Source organism: Protobothrops mucrosquamatus, unplaced genomic scaffold (assembly GCF_001527695.2).
Source record: "Protobothrops mucrosquamatus isolate PMUCROS unplaced genomic scaffold, P.Mucros_1.0 scaffold1080, whole genome shotgun sequence".
Classification (NCBI taxonomy): Eukaryota; Metazoa; Chordata; class Lepidosauria; order Squamata; family Viperidae; genus Protobothrops; species Protobothrops mucrosquamatus.
Genome location: NW_015387308.1, coordinates 318,439 through 340,130, shown reverse-complemented (window position 1 = coordinate 340,130; position 21,692 = coordinate 318,439). Strand labels below are relative to the sequence as shown.

Sequence of the window (21,692 nt, the reverse complement as noted above, 5' to 3'; positions counted from 1 at the left end):
ATGAAAATACCTGAATCAGGGTCGACAGCAGCCCCTCCTTTAACTGTTAACTTCATTTTCTTCTCAGATTTACTTGTTCCTAGAAAATGATGATGGGAAACAGAACAGTAATTATTTTTCTCTCTGTAGATAGAATTCATTCAACAATTTAAAAAGTATAATTAGGTGATTATAAAATGCTCCTTATGCCTTGCAGGAACAAACTCAACCTACAATGCAAACGGATCATTTGTTGAGTTATTCTGCTAACTTTATGGCAGTCTCTATATTTCTAATAACTTGATAAATAATGTTAATTAGTATTTGAATAATATTTTTAATTGTCTCTGGGATTATTTTTAAGCTTTGTAGGGTTTTAATATTTTTTTGTTTTTTTACTGAACATTTTGTTTTGTTTAAGTTATTTTAACATTGGTTTAATTTTTAAATAATTTTATTTGCCTTTGGGAGTATTTTAACCAATGAAAAAGCAGGACAATATGTAGGAATAACAACAGTAACAAGAACAATAATGATGCTCAATAAAATGTGTAAAGTTAGTTGTAATCCCTTGCAGTTCAGCCTACAATTTAGAAAAATAGAACTGAACACAACACAGATTATAAGGTTTATAAATCAAAAGAACCATTTGTATTTTGTTTAATCCCTGCTAAATCCAATCACCTACCTTACCGTCCGATATTCTTTTACAGAAATTTTTAGAACCTAACCTTTAAAATCCAAATAAATAGGTTACCTAAAAATTTTATTTGAGACAGAGAAGGCATACAATTCCTTTTTTGGGATATTTGTGATTTTGTCAAAAGTGTCTTTATGTTTTCCTGAGATTATAAAGGAAGAATTCTAAAAAATTTAGGTCTCTCAACCAAATACTATAAATAGAATTGTGGGTTTCTGTTTGTAACAAAACAAGGATGCAGCAATTGTTTACAGGTAGTCCTTGTTTAATGACAGCAATTGGGATTACAATTCCTATCACTAAACAATATGCAAAGTTATGTGACCATTTCACTTAGCAATGGCAATTCTGGCAGTCCCAACTGATGTTGTTAAGTGAGGATCTCACATGGTTGTGACTTCTGGCTTCCTGCCAACTTCCCCATTGATTTTGTTTGTGGGAAGCAGGCAGGGAAGGTAGCTAAACATGATCATGTGACTGCAAGAGATGGATAGAACTCTGAGAACTGATTGTTCAATGCTGTCATAAGTTTAAACCATCTCTGAACAAGGAGTCATTAATCAAGGATCACCTTTTTTGGAAAGGAAGAAAACAAAAAAAAGGGTTCAGACATTTCCTTGGAATTTGGAAAATGGATCTCATTTTTTAGCATTCATATCACACTACCATGGCATAACAGTTCCTGGCAATACGCAATCTTCCAGTTTAAGGCTTAGGTCAGCCTACTCTATCCAGGAGAGATTTCCCTTGAACTATAGCTCTCTTCTTGCTAAAAGTTGCATATGACATAGTCTTAATACAGCAAGAGGGTGTCAAGATAGAGAATGCTACCTTAGCAATAAAGTAACTGCAAATAAATGGCTTTAACAACAACTTAGCTCCAAGCAAGTTCTAAGGAGTCTGAAGTAAAGAATAACCAAGTATTTCTAGAACAGATCTTTCAGCTTACGCATTTGTGCCAAATGCAAGAAACAGAATCTACTATGCAGATACTCAGTTAATTGAGGCTACTCGTGCATATCAAGATCTTCTTATCTAGCTAGCTTTGAACTAAAGTAAGCCTCCTCTATTGAGCTTCCAATGTTCCAGCTGGCAAGTTGAAAGCATTCATTTCTCCTGTTCTTTGAAGGAGTAGAAGGGCACACTATTTGGGGGGGGGGGTCATTATCTAAACCAGGAGTAGGCAACCTTGGCTCTTTTATGACTCGTGGACTTCAACTCCCAGAATTCCTGAGCCAGCCATGCTAAGGGGAAAGGGAGAGGTTTCCATGCTGAGCCATGCTGGCTCAGGAATTCTAGGAGTTGAAGTCCACGAGTCATAAAAGAGCCAAGGTTGCCTATCCCTGATCTAAACAATGGATGGTTCCTTCCCTTATTAAAAGTGGCTTCACTTATTTCTTCTTCAGAAGTCAAACAGCAAGTGCAAAAGGAAAAAACCTGTATCTTTAACTACAATATGAAGTAGAGGATGGAAAGGCCATTCCTGTGGCCATCACAAGTGGCAGGTGTTCTAATTTTGTTTTTTTGTTTTTTACATATATGTACCTTTCACTCTTGAATGGTCTCTATTTAGGACAAATCCTGAAATGGCCATTAAGGATCCTATTCTAAATGTTATAAGTGTTCTTAGTAAGAAAATGGCAGCCTGAGGTGAAAATAACATCTACTATTTAGGTTTTTACCTTGCTCTTCCTTGTTCTTCCCAGAATTTTTCACGTTTGGGTGTCCGCTGGATTTTCCACTCACAGACACTTTTTTGTGTTCCTGCTTTACTTCTGCACCCCAGGGAGACACCGCATGAAGTGACTGAAGCTCCTGAAAACCCTTGCTGGAGCTTTTTATATCCTGGAGGAAGTTCTCCGACACCACACACAAGTGGGCTTTCTTTACTTCTTCCATTTTTTTGTTCATTTTGTCAACTTCCTCTGTAAGATTTGCATTTGAGAGATGGGGGAGAGAGAGAGAGAGAAGAAATAGAAAAGTCAAGGTATAGTATGTTATCCTTCTTTAGCTGGAGCAGCAAAACACATTGACTTGCAAGGTACAGAAACTTGTAGAGGTCTGTTTTCATGTGAGAAGCACCTACAAAGCTACCCAAAGGGTGCTTAGTGGGAAGAATTCAGGGGCTCTGCTGGACCACACTCCCCTTTTGTTAATCTAATATTGTGTTCCCAAAGGACAGAGCTTCATCTGCTCAGGTGTTAGCAGCCCTACTTTTTATTTTTCTAATACAGCCCTTTCCCCTCACACAAGATACCTGACACTGAGGTCAATTACCATGATCAAACACTGTATTAAGTATGAACTCATATGCTATAATATCTTCAGAATTTTATTAAATCCTATGTTCTGGTAGCAAATTTATTAGGTATGTAGCCATAAGAATAACATCAATATATCAAGTGTTTAGACTTATGGGAACAGATGCACAAGGAAAAAAAGTTCTACTAAACTGAAACTGTCATATATTGTGAGTTTAAAGGGTAAATTTAAAACTAGGTAAAAGAGTAGATTAGATTTCCTGGAAGATGATATAATTGGTTGGTAGCACTTAGTGGGCACCCACAAAGTGTCTAAAAAAAGTACTTTGTTTCATGTTTTAGTCCCAAACTCAATTTTTAAAAAGGAAACGTAAATGTTTGCTGTGATACAAGCTGGCATTCACAGAACAGCTATTGCTCATGCATGAAATCAACATCCTTTCTGTCAGGCAGGAGAGTTAATACTTACCAATACTTAAAACCACAGAGATTTCCTTAATCCCTCCTCTTTCTAGAAACTTAAGTTTTGTAGTTTCACAATTCCAGGTTTTACGCTTTAATTTTTTCTATTGACTCCTCAATGTTACAAAAAGGATTTCTGTATTTCCTTTGTTCTTATTAATATCAAATTATATTGATATTAATACCAAAAGGACTACAGCTTGCTACACTACAGGAAGAAGGTGGGCTGAAGGGAGGCATTTTCAGAGGAGACCTCCAATCTTTTACCCTACAAGCCCAGCCTTGAACCACTACACGACTTTACAACTGAAAAAGGAAAATGAAGTAAAGAAGCAGTAAGCTAACAAAAATGAAGTAAAAACAAAAGACTAAACCAAGATAGTTAAAAAGATTATTAGTAAGAATATTTATAGGGGCAGAAATATTTTGATTAAACAACAGACATAGAAGCAAACTAAGGTATACTGTAATTGTATCAAATTAAAGCAGTCATAACCAGATTATATTTAAGACACTGATGAATGGCTTCAGTGCTCTGAGTTCCTTGCATTAGCTGCTAAATTGAATACAAATATACTTCTCTCTTTTAGGCCTCTGTTTAATGTAACACTCTTGCTCTTGAGAATGCCCCCGTTTTCTTACGATACCACCATCTACTCACTTTGAGAGCTGATGCACAAGTCAGCTTTATTCACAGTCGCTGTCACCTTTCCCCCGAGTTCTTCAACAACAGATTTAATTTCATCCTTGGTCTTTGACAATTTTCCAACGACTAATACCGTCATGTTGTTTAATGGTTTATCTGGTCAAGTGGAACCACAAAGCATATGGATATATTATTCAAAGAAAGAAGGAAATGTGAAGATATAAAACTTTCCACTTTTACTGTACACACTATGCCAGTGGTGGTGAACCTATGGCACGGGTGCCAGAGGCGGCACTCAGAGCCCTCTCTGTGGGCACACGCTCCGTCGTCCCAGTCCTAGGCCTTCAGCTGGGTTTTATAAAACCTTTTCGCTTTAGGCCTCCGCCGCCGTGTACCAAAATAAAGTTCAATCAATCAGTCAATTTCAACTTCTCGCGGGGAAAAAAAAGATCTTGCAAAGTTGGAATTGATTGATTGAACTTTTTAGTCCCACCCAGTCTGCTGTTACCATCATAGCCACGCCCACCCAATGGGCCACACGCACCCAATGGGCCATACCCACCCGGCACCCGACAATGCATAAGTGGGTTTTGGGTTGCAGTTTGGGCACTCGGTCTCTAAAAGGTTCGCCATCACTGCACTATGCTGACTTTTTAATGTGTCACTTTAAATTCTTGAGCCAGTGTCATTTTTTCCATTGCAGAATACAGTGATGCTCAGAGATTTTTTTTTATTCCATGAATATGACAATGCAATTTAAATACAATACATTTTTATGCATAATAGATGGGACTTCATTCTTAGTGTTTGATGGGAAGCTAGGGGTGAGAAAAGATGTTCAATGCCTTCCTTCAAGAGAAAATGAGTAACTCAGTTGTTATACCATAAGAAACCACACTGGACATTGTCAGAAAAAGCCTTCCATTTTCTTCCAACAGAATCCGCTATTCATGCAATTGCCAAACATCAACTTTATTTAGGATGACTCTCATGTCTCTCTTCAAGACAGACAACCTCTCATTGCAGTTTCCCAATTTTTCTTATCCAGGACAAGAATGCTATTGAATCACTTTCTGACTTTCTTCTTTTATTTCTGTCCACCTTGCTCAGGATCTTTTTGACTCATTACAGCTTGCTTTTTTTCACAAGGGTGGACTGACTCTATGCCTGCATCTTTCCTTTCCTGAGAATGTTATCTTAGCTCTAGCATTCCTACGTGCCTCAGCTACCCTGATGTTTGAACACATCAAATGCTTTTTGTGGAACAGGGTGGGAGGAAGAGATAGGTTTCTACTGAGAGTTAGTTAAAGCATATAAAATGGATTGGTTCGTCCTTCAAAGTCCTTCGTATCAGTTACAGAAAAGTATACAATAATGAAAATGCTTATAACTAAACCAAATAAGCAGCTCATTCAGTATTACGAAGGGTTAAAACTACAAAAGTGGGGAAAAGCAAACATCAGATAATGCAAGTTGTTCTTTTTACTTCAAATTGCTTTTCACAAACGGTTACCTTCAACAAACTTTTAAATTACAAATCCCACCATCCGCATCTTACTAAAAGTCTCAAGACTTTATAGCTTATCGTACCTGTGACTTGCCATCTGTGGAGAACACTAAGGAACAATTTCATGCATGAAGTGTTTGTCTGAAAGTACCATTCTATTAAAAATATATTTTGGATCAAAAACATGGCTGTTGTAGAAAAGCCAGTAAACATCTTTGTCTATGTCAGGCATGTCAAACTCGCGACGTCATGTGACGTCGCGTGATGTATCAGAGCCGCCCGTGGGCCGGCAGTTTGACACCCCTGGTCTATGGAGATTCTTAGTCATCCAGGTCATAGTTATCCCAAAGGTGCTTTTTCATGAGGCAACTGGCCTTTCTTGTTTTTCTTTGAAGACGTTTCGCTTCTTGGATGAGAAGCGAAATGTCTTAAAACAAAACAAAACAAGAAAGTCCAGTTGCCTCGTGAAAAAGCACCTTTAGAAGTAAACTTCTTTGTGTTTAAAAGGTTTTGGAGAATGTGTTTGGAAATGAATATGTGATCTCCAGGATATAATTATGATACGCAGAGTGTTCTTATAGTTTTTTAATTTTTGAAAACAGTTTTTAATGATAACGGCTTTAAGTATTATTTCTTTTAGCTTTGTTGTAAGCTGCCCAGAGTCACTTGTTAGTGAGATAGGCAAATCTAAAATAAAATAAAGAGAAGCATATTTAGCATACTATACAAAAGTATGCATAGTATAACATAGCGAAAGGATAAAGAAAATTAAATTATAATTTATTCATTTTAATGGTAAATAGCATTTTTCAGTAGGTAAACTTTTTCTCCCCTGTGGGAATAACAACCTTTTAATGAAAACTAACATGTCATGTTTTTTAATCAAAACAGTTTCTCACAATGGCCTCCAGATAATATACCTGCCGGTGCAGCCGAATTCTCTGTAATAGGATCAGAAACTGCTGAAGGAGGTACAGAATTTGTAGAAGCAGCCTCTGGCAAGAATGCTCTGTTTTGCTTTTTAAATTTGAATTTCTTTAGGTAAGGGATCTCCCGGAATTCCTGTTGTGCAGAAGGATAAAAATTTAAAGACAGTAATAAAGAAAGAACTCTCTTAAGCTAATGCAACGAGGGGAAAAAATAGGCAGGTAAACTCAGGTAAGGTTTATTGTTCACAACCTCTATTCGCATCAGAGTGGGCAAACCATAAACTGCAATTTACAAATCTCTGAATAATTTCAGTTGCATCTCTAGATTCCTCATAATTTAATATTTCAAATAAAATTCTAAAAAAGAAGCAATAATAACCTTGCAATGGCTCACCTTATATTAAACATCTCCCACAGGAACAAACTAGATTGAGATAACTGCAAATCACAACGATTAGAGAGAAGGAGCCCCCTTCTTCTCTCTTCATCCTCTTTTCTAGAAAATATCGCCCTTATGTTTATAGCAATGGAGGGTGGTACTGAATCAAAAATGATCCTGTAGACTCGAAAGTGTAAGGGTTTAAAAAAAAAAGCAGCTGGGGATAACTAATTGCCTGCCCCAACTCCCAGTTTTGTGCAATTAAAACAATAAAAATTAAAGTGGAGTGAGATGATCCAAACTCTATCCATTGCCAAGATGGCCCTTTGGTTTCAATATCCTGAAGCTTTATTGTTTTATCAAATGATTGTCTCTAGTAAGTTGTAGTTTTATTCTTTTATATTAGGGATGGAAAATACTTGGGTTCCAGCCATTCTGAACTAAAACACCCAGTAGCAGCAGCTGCCTTTATTTTATATCAGTGTAAAGAGGGCACACATAACTACTCTTCCTATCTGAAACTATGATTCTGCTTCTCCATTTCACTATTTTGCATATATCCCTAGTTGGAGGATCTCTACATTGAGAGTAGGCAGCTTTCAACCAGTTACAGACTGTACTTTAAAAGATGACAGAACAAACTTCAAGGGCAGCAATGTTAAAACAATGCTTTACTTTAACGGCATGAGGCATGTCTGAAATGGTATAGGGCCATGGTGGCGAACCTATGGGACGCGTGCCGAGCCCTCTCTGTGGGCATGCGCACCGTCGCCCCAGTCCTAGGCCTTCAGCTGGGTTTTATAAAATCTTTTCGCTTTAGGCCTCCGCCGCCATGTGCAAAAAAAAAAAAGTTCAATCAATCAATTTCAACTTCTCGTGGGGAAAAAAAAGATCTCGCAAAGTTGGAATTGATTGATTAAACTTTTTAGTCCCACCCAGTCTACCGTTACCACCGCAGCCACACCCACCCAATGGGCCACGCACATCCGCCCGGCACCCGACGATACATAAGTGGGTTTTGGGTTGCAGTTTGGGCACTCGGTCTCTCAAAGGATCGCCATCACTGGTATACGGTTTCCTGCCTGAGCAGAGGGTTGGACTAGATGACCTCCAAGGTCCCTTCCAACTATTGTTGTTGTTTTGCCTTTTATTTTAGGGAAGGAGGGGCAAGTGAAAAAAAACATGCCCCAAATCATGAAGCAATCTGGGGATGTTATGAGTGCTGCAAAAATGGTTGCTGGGAATGATGAAAGTTGTGGTCCAATAAATCTGGAAGGTCATTGATTTTGGCAAAGTTGCTGCTTCCATAGGTATTAATAATATGCATCTCAAATCTTTCGTTTTAAATATTACATCTATTACAGTGATACACTGACAGTTCTCCAGCAATCTCATGGTATGACTTTATCCCCCACCAATCCTCTTTAACCAACAGCTTCTTGGCTAGAGTTCAGAGGCAAAATCATTTTATTTGTTCATTAAATTTGAGCAAGGTTAGGCTCATCACATCAGGCTCAGACTTAGCAAGCCATGTTCTTTGTTAACAATGGAAGGCAACCTTGGGTGATAGATGTGCAAAAGCTGCCTTCACTCCCTCGACTTTCTTGCTGTAACTGGGGGTAGGAGCGTGAGAGAGAGAAAGTGAGAAGAGGTGGCCTAATCTTTCCAGGTCCATATCCACCTTTTCTTTAGAAAAGGAGAAAGGGCTGAGAGGGGGTAAGTGTCCCAGAGTTTTGGCAGAAGGACTTCAGAGCGAGAAACGGAAGAAAAAAACAGGGCAGAAGAGTGCTGTTCCTCAGAATGTGCTTTCTCCCTTATACAATGTGATAACAGGAAGGGGGTTAGCAGGCCCCACACAGCCTACCTTTGGGATTGTCCATTCTTTCCTGCTGGGTGTTTGTGTCTTGGAAACACATTTGGTCCAAGCTGTGATATCCCCTGTGCAGTAATACGTATTGCTCTTGAACACAAATTGCCCTTTGCACTCTTCACAGGGAAGCAGAGCTCCAAAAGCCATCCCATCTGCAACACGGTCCAAGATCTGAAGCAATGAAAAAAATAAAAGTACAGTAAACGAGTAACGCCCAGTGCCACAAAAGCCTTATTTGGAGTATAGGATGTCAAACAAATTTCAACCAGAGCTCTCTCCTCTTTGTCCAACCTCTACTCACTGAAAAGTTGCAGCGGCCAAGAAGCAAGCAATAAACTAAAGAACAGTTCCCAGGAGTCCCTTACCTTGTTGAGTCTTAGGTTCTCTTCTGACTAGGAAGGACAGCCTTGGAACTGGGTGAAGAAACCCGAGAGGCTCGTTTAGATGTCAAACTGAAGTTTCTCCCAGCTTGCTTTAGCAAGATGATATACAAAACTATCTTTTAGAGTTAAAATATATAGAAGTAAAGCATCTGACTCACTTTGGTGGCTTCTGCAAGTGTTGTATTACAAAGTATAGCACTATAACCTCTATCAACATAGGCATAAAAGAATCCCTATGAAAAATGCACACATTTCATGCACACAATCCCTATGAAAGATGCACACATTAAGAAAAGAACCAAATATAAAACTGTCAGCACATCTATGAAGATGCACACTTGAGATACATTGTTCAATTCTGGCTACCCTATGGGGGAAAAAAGTTTTTGGAAAATTGCTGCGGTTGTTTTAAAGTGCAGGAAAAGTAACAAAAATTAAAATTTTGGGGGCTGCTGAAATAATTGCCTTATAAGGAAAGGTTACAACTTTTTTTTTCCTCTTTTCATAATTCTAGATCCCAAGTCACTCAAATTAAACTAAATGGTGAGATATTTATGGCAAAGAAAAAATATATATTTTTTTCTTTTATACATCAGTAACAACAAAATCCTGAACTACAGAGTGCCACTCACTTCAACAACTTTATGAAGGAATTACATTTATTAATGGGGGAATGGCATAAATAGCTTATACAGTTGGATGGCCAGGTATTCTTCCCAATACAGAAGGCTCTATGCATCTCAATATTGTTTGTTGGAAAATATAAGGGCGAGGATACTACACAATGGTTTGCTTGTGTGTTTCTTATAATTGTGACAGTCATTGCTCATGAAGAACAGAAACCTGTGCTTCAGGTTACAGCAGTCTATAGTCACATGCTAACACTACCCCTAATCTGCTTATCATCAAAACTATATGACAAAATGCAACATTATTCTCAATTGCATCAGGACCTTCATATTCTAAGAACTTAGTAGAAGCATTGAACTGATTGTTTAATAACCCTTTCTGACTCTTTAATTCTACTCTATGTCTGATACCAGGTCTTTCCCACAATTATTTAAGATACACTTACAGGTAGCCCTTGACTTTCAACCACAACTGGGACCAGTTGTCTCAGTTCTTGAGCTAGACGCTGTGACTGCTTCACTCGGCTACTGTAATCCTGGCACCCCCAACTGTGGTTAAGCAACCCAGTGGGTCATTAAGCGGACAGCAAAAGAGTTGTCTGCCAAAGGAGACTGGCAGCTCCTCTCCACTGGAGAATGGAAATCATGCGCTAGGCTGCAGAAACAAGGCAGGGATCACAAAAATTCCCACTTCATCTCTCCAACCCAGCACGAGTTCCTCTTCCCTCTGTGTGCATAAGGAAACTTGTGAACTGGGCTGGAGAGATGAAGCAGGAATCCTGAAGATCCACAATCCTGCAGCCTGATGGACAGTTTCTGCTCTCAACCCCTGGTGAATGGAGGGGAGGGGAAATCTTTTGGCAGGCAGTAGCAGTTTGAAATTTTTCCAGCTAGCTTCCTCTTTGACTTTCTGGGGAAACTGGCAGAGAAGATTGCAAATCATGATCTTGGCAACTGTTCCCATGTGCAAACAGGCTGCCAAGGGTGGTGGAACATAACATTTTACGATAATTAAAAATTCTTTAGAGTGTCAAGTCATAACTTTGAGCAGTCATTAAACGACCGTAGGATAAGAACTACCTACAGTATATTGGCAACAGACTGCCTTTAGATGGCACCCTTTCTTCCTAATTCCATACCCTTTTATCAAAACCATTAAAGCCACCCTAAAAAGTTAAATTTCATTAGAAGTAGTCCTTACTTACCAATGGTATCTGGGGCTAGGAACTCAATTGCTAAGTGATGCTTAGGTACAATATCATGTGATCATGCTGACTTGGGACAGCATTATTATGTGAATCCTGTGAAGTCACAACATCCCACAATCACATGATTGCCATTTGCAATTCCTGCCAGCTTTCCTACTGACTTTGCTTGTCAGAAGCTGGCAGTGAAGGTCCCAAAAGGCAGTCAGGTAACCATGAGGATGCTGCGACAGCTGCAACTACGAGGCCCCATTATCAGTCATTCTCATTCAGTGCTGCTATAACTTTGGATAATCGCTGAATGAGTGAATGTTAAACACCACTTGTGTTAATAGGCCAAAGCCATGTCTATTTGAGTGCTTTTATCTTATTAATGAAATGTACATAAGGCCACCATCCCACTCCATAATAAAGATGGGCAGCGTGCAACACTAAAACAAAGGAAGATGAATGATGCATATTCAAAATAGAATGAAATATCCAAATCAACAGAAGAGAGTAACAAGCTAAGGGGATATAACATAGTCCTATGAGAGGTTTGCTACCCACCCTAGGCCAAAGTCTAGGCAAAAAAGTTTTTAAGCATTTTTCAAAGGAGACAAGTTTAGACCCATGTAGATATTTGGGTGCTGCGGACGTTCATCTCACTTCAATTAAATTTGCATGAGCATTAATGTTTAGAAAAAGCTCAGTGGCTTTGTATATGTGTGCTCAAATAGATAAATACATCAAAAACTTCTTCTTCTTTCGCTTTCCTCACTTCCCCACAAAATGTCAAATAAAATGGAGGTCAACTCACAGCAGTTTCCCCAGAAGGAACTTCTTGCTTGTTGGCTATCAGGAGCTCCTTTAAGTCATTGGTAGAACAGGATCTCTTCAACTCATCTTTGATATTCCAAATCAGTTCTGTCTGATCCTGTAAGTAAAAAAATGTGCAAACTATCACATTTAAGCTTTCTTTCCAACACCTTTCTACTAAGAATAGTAAGAGGCATGAGTAACAGGTTTATAGAGCAGACTAAGTTTATATAATTCAGTGCCATTGTTTGTATTTCTACAGGAAATATTATTTGGATGATGGTTCAAGAAACAAGATGTAAGAGATTACTCCTAGATACTTAGAATAACCAGAAGGATATTTCAGGCTAGCATCTTCTCAGACTTGACTTGCAGTTAAGCCAAGCTACCAAAATATGAGACTAGTTCTAAATAAAAGTTGGCAACACTGTCAGCTCCTTCAGTATCACATTCCACTTACTTCAAGCATCCTTCAGGGTTAAACCATATTCAGATCAGTGACAATGCAAAAGATAGCAGTCTCCATCAAGAAGCCAAATTACTCTTAGGGTATTCTACCTCCTCATCAAAAGATACTTTAAATGAAACTAATTAGTCATTGCAAAACAAACCTTTAACAGCTTTTCTTGTTTCAATAATTTTTCTTTCTCTTTCTTGGGTCTCTTTTTTGAGATCACATTTGCATCCACCTCATCTCCCTTTCTCTTTCTGAAAAAAATAATAATACATACAGTGTGCTAAGGAGAATTATTTAAAGTTATTTATCCAATTTCTTTTAACATATATAAGATTAATTCAGTGTACAGTATACAGTGAGTTTATATAGTGTGTGTACACACACACACAAATATGCATACACACAGAGACACCTACCTTTCTTTTAGAAGCTTAGGATGATGTATCCCTTCTTCTCGCTTCTTGCTTTTCCCAATTCTGAACCAGAACCTACACTACATTGGCTCTCAGCTTATGTTCAATATAAGTATTAGCATTTTATTAAATAATAGAGATCACATAGAAAGGTTGACTGGTACCAATGCACTGCAGCAAACTGGTGTTTTAGAAGAATCTGTCATAAAATGATCAAAATCAGGGCTCAACAGCATGGCATGCACCTTTTTTGGCATCTTCTACATACCCTTCATTCTTGACAGATGGTAGCTGCTTCTTTAGAATTTCTTTGTCTTCTGCCTTTAGGAGCTCAAAGCCCTGGATCTGAGAGGCATTAAAAGTAGGAAGAAAACCCAGATTTGTTCTGCGGCTACTGAAACAGTCAAGATGGTACCAATTGTCTATCATCCCCAGCTGTGGCTTTTCAGCGAGCACCATTTTCTTTGAGATTCTGATCTGACCCTGGGTAGAGAGAAAGAAAAATTAGAAACAAACTCACAAACAAAACTAGGCAATTGCCTGCTAAGGTTTTAAGCCAGGACTTTAATATTTCAATTCAGAATAATGCATTTTGGGTTTTCTTCGCTGTTTCTGAAAGTTAGTGTTTCCAAAAGACACATTAATAAGAACTTTGTTTCTGAAATAAAAGTGGAATGACTCCCCATTGACTGCCCTGATTTTGAACAGCTCACAGCACTGTAGTGGGCCATGGTCTGGGGATGGGACCCCTGCTGTAGAAAACATTTCTGCCATTAAAAACAGTGTTTGTGTATCTTTGTGTGAATGTCTACATCTTTACACACAGAGAGCTGTACATATGTTTACCTTTTCTATCTTTCGTTCACAATCTTTGCAAGTACTTCTATTGGACTTTGCATATTCTGCTGCAAAATCATTTAAACTTTTTTCACGTTTGCCACCTCCCTCTTGGCCACCTTTGCCTAAAAAAAAGAAAAAAGGAATAATTTTTAGGTTCTGCTTTAATGAATCCCCTGGGACAACAGAAATAAGATACATAAATCAGTTAGTTTTGCTCAGTAATAAATATTAAGACTTTCTGAGACCAGTCTATGAAAGAGAAATGCTTGGTTGCAATGAATGTTTTCTAGAACATGCAAGAATGATCCCAGAGGGCGACAACAATAGTAATTCAATGAATTACTTCCAAATAATTTCTTAAGCAATTACATTTTGAAGACCTTCTAACACAGTGGTTCTCAACCTGTGGGTCGGGACCCCATTTGGGGTCGATCGACCATTTCATGGGGGTTGCCAAGCAAGGCTGTCCGCCGTTTTTTTTGTCCGCCATTTTTTCCCCCTTTTCCGGCGGGTGCCTTACCTCCCTTGGGCTGGGCCAGCTGGTGGTCGGCCTGCTCCGTCTCTGCCGCTTGCCAGCTATGCCTCAGCCAGCGCAGGGGGCGGAACCACGCATGTGCGGCGCTTCCGGGCAGGGAAAGTCTTCGACTTACGACCGGTTGGGTAGTCCTCGACTTACGACCGTTTTAGCCCTCGACTTACGACCGGTTTAGTCCTCGACTTACGACCGGTTTAGTCCTTGACTTACAACCGGTTGGGGTCGCGGCATTAAAAAGGTTGAGAACCACTGTTCTAACATTTCTCCATTAATAAAGTCTGCTCTCAACATAGAAATGACAGACTTCTAAACCCGCTCAAGTTAGTGGTTCACCTAACAACTGTTTCTCTTTTTATCACCAGTGAGCAGCTTACCTGCTGCAGCTCCTCCACTTTCTATGTGTTTTTTAATTTTTTCCTGGTCTTCCCAACGCAGTTCTGAGAAGCCATCCAGATCAGCATGGGACAGCAGCTGAGTTCGTTTCCAGAAACAAGAATAGTGGTGCCAGTGAGGTACTTTGCCATCAAACATAGGGGACTGAAAAGAAAGAATCAAAACAGCCAGGATTATGGATCTCATAAACCTCTGCTTAACTACATACTTCCAATTTGATGAATATATTTACCAACAAATTAAAGGGACACCTATGGGATTACCCCTTTCAGGACTTATAGCGGAGGTCTTCATGCAACATCTAGAGCTCGGCTTTTCAACCCGTGGTACGTGTACCACCTGTGGTACTTTGCCACGTGGCAGGTGGTACGTGATTGCTAGCCAAGTGTAGCAGGGGAGGGGAATGAGCCAAAGCGAGCCAAGCCTGAGGGAGAGGCAGCTGCAGCTGCAGCACTGACTGGGCTCCGCAGAAGCCCCAGGAGTTGGCAGGGTTCCAGCTGATTGGCACTTCCAGAAGCAGCTCGGATGTGGAGGTGAACTGAAGAAAAGGGGGGGGGAGGGAGGTTATAAAAGAACGTGATTTGGGTGGGGGAAGGGAAAAAAAGAAAACAGGAAAGGTTTAATCCCTTTAAACAAATGCAATTAGTTTTATCCCCTTTAATTGAGTCTGTCTATAGCTTTTAGAAAGTTTTCTTTGAAAGTAAACTGGCCTAATTTAAACTAAGCTAAAGCTTTTCACAATTGCGGAGCCTTTCAGTCTAGAATTGCAACATTGTGACATGTGGCACACCTGAGGAGCTTAAAGCTTTATTTTCTTGCTTTGCACTTGATTCCTGTACCTTTAAGGGTACAGGGAAGGGATTGGTGTATGTGTGCATTCTTACTACACTGTGGAATTGCTCAGAAGGGCCAACCAGCTAGCTCAGGAGTCTACAAACTTAGCAACTTTAAGACCTGTGGACTTCAACTCCCAGAATTCCTCAACCAGCCATGAGGGCTGAGGAATTCTGGGAGTTGAAGTCCACAAGTCTTAAAGGTGCCAGGTTTGAAGACCCCTGAACTAGCTGGTAGTGGTGCATATTAATAAACATGGATAAATTCATCACACATTTGTCCATGCAAAGGGAAAGGGATTCAGCAAAAGAACAGCCACCGAAGAAATTAAAACTGGTACTTTTTTGCTTTTTTTCTACAGTTTGTAATATTTTATTAGATTATAGAATAAAATGCAAAAATACAAAAACAAATAGTAGGACACAGTGGGTAGGAAAAAGGGGGAAAAAGTGAGGGGGAGAAGGGAAAAAGAACATACTTCCTCTGTTGCAGTAGAAGGAAACATTAACGTTGAATCTCAACTTTTTACTTTTCCATAATATTATAAACTAGCCATTTCTATAACAACAAATGAATCTAATCAGTAAAACCCCCAACCCCCCCCTTTTTAGTCATCAAGTTTTTGACACCTTGCTAAGCATTGGTGGTACTCAAATATTGTCATGTCCTAAAAGTGGTACAATCTGTGAAAAGGTTGAAAAGCCCTGATCTAGAGGCCATAGCACTTCCAAAAAAACAACCGAAAATATGGATCAGATATGTAAATGACACCTTTAGCATAATAAAAAAGACCAATTAGAGAATACCCAGAGAACCATCAATAACATTTTTAAAGGAATCCAGTTTACTAGAGAAGAAGAAAACAGCAACTTGCTAACCTTCCTGGACATCCTGATCAGCAGAGACCACAATGGCAAACTAAAAATGCAAGTCTACAGAAAAAGCACACATACTAACCAGGTGCTCCACTACCAAAGTAACAACCCAACCTCCCACAAGAGAAGCTGAGTAAGGACTTTATTTAGACAAGCCCAAACGCACTGCAGCAACTTGGAAGAGCAGAAAAAAGAAATAGAGCATCTATACAACGTATTCCAATAAAATGGATATCCACACAACTTTATCAAAAAGTCCCTGACCACTCAACACAATACAGCACAACCAACACAAACCCTAAAAAGAATTACAGTGCCACACATCAAGAATATTCCAGAAACTACCAACAGACTACTACAATCACATGGAATCAACATAGCACACAAGCCAACTAAAGCCCTTCAAAACATACTAAGCAGACCAAAAGACCCAACAACCCCAGAAGAAAAAACAGGAGTCATCTACAACATACAATGTAAAGACTACAACTACCACTATGTAGGACAAACAGGCAGAAGCCTGGCAGAATGCATCAACAACCAACTAGCAGTCAAAGACATGATGAAAATTCTTTAATTTCACAACATATAGACAGATTTAACCCTAGTTTCAACTGGGAAAATGTGACCATCCTAGCCATGTCCCAAAATGTTAGGGAACTTCTAGAAGCCTGGCACTCTGACAAATCAGCCATCAATAGACACAAAGACATTAACAACATCTATACACTATGCAAAAGAGACTATCACCCAGCCCAAAAAGGAACAAAAAGATCCAAGCACCTCTCCACCAGCAATCAGCACCCAGATCAGCATAGATTAACTCCAAGGTTAACAGACCAACAATCAAGTGAACAATACCTCAATCAAGAAACTGCCAAAGAAGCCAACCACAAACAGCCCAATCAAAGAATCTCTAAGACCACCCCCACCAACACTGATAGGTAAGAGACTAGAATATAAACAGCACCCCTTACTAGCATTGATGATGTTACCTAGTTTGCGTAATGAAACATCTGCAAGAAAACAAGCAAGCCCAGAGAGCATCAAGGACCCCTCATGATTTTATAGTATTGCATCTATATTATTATAAATTTTACAGTTTTATTTTTTAATATTGTAAGCCACCCAGAGTTACTGCGTGGCAAGATGGGTGGATAATACATTTTATAAATAAACAACTTATGCCCATCTATGAGTACTGTTTCCTTTTCTATAACTTCTCATATGCAGTTATTATCAATAGGTTTGCTTTTCAGATTTCCACAACGTCCAGAAGTAACTGCAATTCCTCTATTCCTTCTGCCCCAGCTTTAATAAGAATTTGGAGATGCAACATTGCCTATACAGAACTAAAGTGCTTGTTTAAAATTTTGGGCTACAATTAGCCACTGATTAAAAATCTCATTTTTCCTAACCAATCTCTTCCCAACCATTGCATGACCTTCCAACATTATTATTATTATTATTATTAACAACAACAATATTTAAGTTGGAGTGATCTTACAGAATCCAAACTAGATTATGGCCTTTCAATGGAATATCTCCTGGCTTTGGATTAGTTAGACCAGTCATATATTCCTTCAGAGGATGAATGCAGTATCAATTGGAGGTCAATAGGAACCTTAATAACAATAGAACGTGGACCCCAAAGTTCCCAGAGCCAAATAAATATATGACATCTCTCACTTTCCCTAGGTTGAAGAAAGGCACACAGTGTAATATCTTGCCATCCGCTTTCTTGCTGGATACGTACTCAAAAAAACTTGGCTCATGCAGTTCAAAAGCAATCAAAACCATAATTCACATACTGCTGTACTTTTATAGGGATCTAAGGAACTCATGCTATTCATTTATCTTGCAACATCTCAGACCAGGGCTAGGCAACCTTGGCTCTTTTATGACTCGTGGACTGGCAGCTGGCTCAGGAATTCTGGGAGTTGAAATCCATGAGTCATAAAAGAGCCAAGGTTGCCTACCTCAGTCCCAGACAGATCTTTGGTATATAAATCTTTTACTTTCTGATTCCAATTCCCAATACTGTGTCTAAATTTTCTGTGGTAGCAATTAGGACACACCATCAAATAGTGTATCCCTGATATATTTGTTTTTATATACTTTTACATCTTATTGTGTATGGATCATTGATTGCAATAAAGATGTTTGAGGCTGAACTTCCAGATTAAGAGTACAAGGCATTTAGGGGAAGAAGCCTCTGAATCATAAATATCAGTATATCAAAGTCTAATCTAATTTGGCAGTTTTCTCTTTCAAAAGCATTTTATTAAAAACAAAAATGGATAAAGCAAGTTGTGAAGACATTTCATAACAATGAGTCAATGAAAGGCAGAATGGCAGCTAAAAATAGTATTTGTCTTACAGTTGTTGCTAACAGATTTACATTACTGAAGACTTCACTCAACAAAAATCTATTAAATAGTACTGTAATAAATAATACAAGTTAGTAGGCAAGTATACAAGTAATCCAGCAAAATGGTTCCATGATCACCAATTTTCCCCATTTTAAACAACTTCCATTGCTACCAAGTTTCATAATGCAGTCTTCAATATGTCATTAAATAATGAATGGATATTCCATTTTGGGACAGAGTTTTTTGGTTGTACTTGAGAGGGTAGGCGTCGCAGTTGCCGCGCCTGAGGGTCGGTCTCTTTCCGCGAAAGCATTTGATAAAATAAGACACTGCAAACTATTAGAAATCCTGAAACAAGGGGGACTAGATAACAAAGACATCCAAATCATAAAGAATCTATATTAGCATCAGGTAGCAAATGTGAGACTAGGCCAAAAATACTCAGCTGATGCAGAAATACGAAGAGGGGTCAGACAGGGATGTATTCTGTCTCCACTGTTCAATATCTACTCTGAGTCAATCTTCAACAAGGTACTGGAGAACATCGATGCTGGCATCAAAGTAAACAATGTTTGGATTAACAATTTTAAGATATGCTGATGGTACAGTTCTGCTTGCCAGTAAGCATGAAGACCTTCAGCTCCTCATCAACAGAGTCACAGAAATATCTGAAAAATACGGCTTGAAGCTTAACACCTCAAAAACCAAGATCATGGTCGTCAGCAAACAACCCGTTAATTTACCACCAATAAATTCGGAAGGAATACCATTAGAAAAAGTTGAAAGAATCACGCACCTCGGTTCTAATCTACATGAAAGCTGGGGCATGACCACTGAAATAAAGACAAGGATAGAGAAAGCTCGAACAGCATTCTTCAAAACGAAAAAGATCTTCTGCAGTCACAACATAAGCCGAAGATTGAAAATCAGGCTTGTCAGATGTTATATTTTTTTCTATCCTGCTTTATGGAGTAGAGAGTTCGTCTCTGACAGAAGGCCACCTGAAGGGACTAGAAGAATTTGAAATGTGGATTTACAGGCGGCTGTTACGTATAAGCTGGGCTGACAAGATCAGAAATGAGGAGGTGATAAGTCGCCTGGGAAAGCCAAGGGAAATCATCAAAACAATTAAAAAACGAAAGTTAGAATATTTTGGACATGTGATACGGGATCCAGAAAAATATGGCAGGGAAAAATTGAAGGCAAACGAGGTCCAGGCAGAAGAACATCATGGCTTCAAAATTTAAGGGACTGGTTTGAACAAAACTCAGCAGCACTTTTTCGTGCGGCTACTGATAAAAACAGGATTGCCAACATGATTGCCAACGTCCGATAACAGATATGGCACAAGAAGAAGAAGAGAGGTTAGGGCCTACAGAACAACTCAGCATGTACAACTATATCCAGCAGTAGTTTTCTGTAGCAAAGTTTATCTACATGCCAAGAATAAGAAACTTAATCATCTTCCTGTTCCCCTGCTACCGGTAGTACATCTAAAGCTGCTTGCTCTCTGCCTGACCTACTTTTCTAGGTAAGAAGTTATTAACAAAATGCTTTTGCATGCTCCTCAGAGAATGGAATACAATATACATTCCACAATAGATTTTAAGACATTACACCATATACTATCATTATTATCTCATTTGATTTCAGCCTATTGCAATCAAGCTGTCTTTAGCCAGTTACAAATTGTCAGGATTACCAATTACATTATTTTATTATGTCGAATGGAATAAAATCCATAGGTTTATTGCTAAACCAGTAAACGATCAAGAGATGGAAGGATGCAGTACTGCTTGGCTAAACCAACAGGGTATTGGACTTGGTTGTGATTTTTCACATGAAGAACAGCCATCAACGGAAAAAGGGTGATATCCACCGCCCACTGCAGGACGAGCAGCTAAACCTAATGGCCCTAATGGGCAACGTGGGAACGGACCGAACTACTGTCATCTCAAATTTGCCCTCACGGACGCAAAACCCCAAGAACTTCCTCCTAAGTGAAAAGATCAAGAGGCGTGCAGCTTAAAGTCGGGCAGATGGTAGGTCTGCCAGACAATTATTTCGAACTGGCATCTCGGGCAGATCCTTACAAGAAACGAAGCTATGCATGAAAAGGGCGGTTCCTCCTGCGCTGCGCTCCGCATCTTTCAGCTGCCTTGACCCATCGGCGGGCACACAGCAAAGCGGAATCGAAGCGATTCCGTGGATCAGACGCAAAGGCAGCGGGCGAGAGGGTAACAGATGCACCGAGGGGCGACCACAAAGACGATGGCCCGCAGGCAACGTGGCGCTCCCGGGCCTTGGGTGGCCTAGGGGGTGAAAGCCTTGCAGAGGTTGGCTTAAGACTCTTAAGGCTTAAGAGGGAAGGCAGCGTCCGTCCTCGCGAGTACCTGCACCATGATGGCGAGGCGGAGCGAGTCCTTGGCGATGTTTTCCTTGCATTTCTTGCAGGAAGCCCGCCCGCTCTTGGCGTACTCGGCCCGGTAAAGCTTCTCCGCGGGCTCGGCCATAGCCACCCCTTCGACCACGACGCCCCCGGGGAAAGCTTCCCGCTGAGTCTCGCTCGAGAAGGAGGCGGCAATTGCTGCTCTGCGGTTGCAACGACGGTGGCGGCGCCAAGAACGCGCCGAACGCAGAGTGCGTGATCCCGCCCAGTCCGAGCGCCTGAGCTTCAGCGATTGATTAGCCGAGCCTCGCTGTGGAGCTCTTCGGAGCCTGCCTGGGGCGATGGATCCCAGTCTGAAGAGCCAAGACTCTAGCGAGGGGGGGGGGGGCGGGAAGCCCTGGCGCCTGAGAGAAAACCACGCGGTCGGGGATCACGTGCTCAGGGGGCTTTCCTCTCTGCTCCGGGACTTGGTTGTAATTTCTTTACAGAGCCCCTTGGAGTTCCACCCGGCCACCGCGGCCGAGTGCTAGGAAGGCGCGCTGATTTCTTGGGAATCAGAAGCGTCTGAATAGGTTTGGATACATCTGGGTTTGGATACACTGGAACAGAGCTCTTGGCCTCTCCATAGGCATGTGCGTTGTTTGATTTGGGGGGGGGGGCTGGAAGGGAGCAACCCGGAAATGATTTGCCATTAAAATCTTGGATTTTTTTTTAAATTCTCTCCTAGAGCCTAGGCCAGGGGTAGGCAACCTCGGCTCTTTTATGACTCATGGACTTCAACTCCCAGAATTCCCGAGTCAGCATAGCTGACTCGGGAATTCTGGGAGTTGAAGTCC

General features: G+C 40.1%; 1 protein-coding gene across 1 annotated transcript in view; it reads right to left on the bottom strand.

The window, feature by feature from the left end:
- The window catches only part of PARP1 (poly(ADP-ribose) polymerase 1), a 36,473-nt gene extending 15,265 nt beyond the window's left edge, over positions 1-21,208 (bottom strand). Inside the window, exons 1-11 of the mRNA XM_015820180.1 lie at positions 20,861-21,208; positions 14,368-14,530; positions 13,465-13,580; positions 12,887-13,101; positions 12,360-12,456; positions 11,750-11,866; positions 8,728-8,904; positions 6,476-6,617; positions 4,064-4,204; positions 2,362-2,604; positions 11-79 (exon numbers count right to left, since the gene is read on the bottom strand). Of these exons, the coding sequence (XP_015675666.1) occupies positions 11-79; positions 2,362-2,604; positions 4,064-4,204; positions 6,476-6,617; positions 8,728-8,904; positions 11,750-11,866; positions 12,360-12,456; positions 12,887-13,101; positions 13,465-13,580; positions 14,368-14,530; positions 20,861-20,980 (1,600 nt within the window). The 5' untranslated portion in view covers positions 20,981-21,208. The remainder of the gene's footprint in view (positions 1-10; positions 80-2,361; positions 2,605-4,063; positions 4,205-6,475; positions 6,618-8,727; positions 8,905-11,749; positions 11,867-12,359; positions 12,457-12,886; positions 13,102-13,464; positions 13,581-14,367; positions 14,531-20,860) is intronic.
- Between the last annotated feature and the right edge of the window lie 484 nt (positions 21,209-21,692).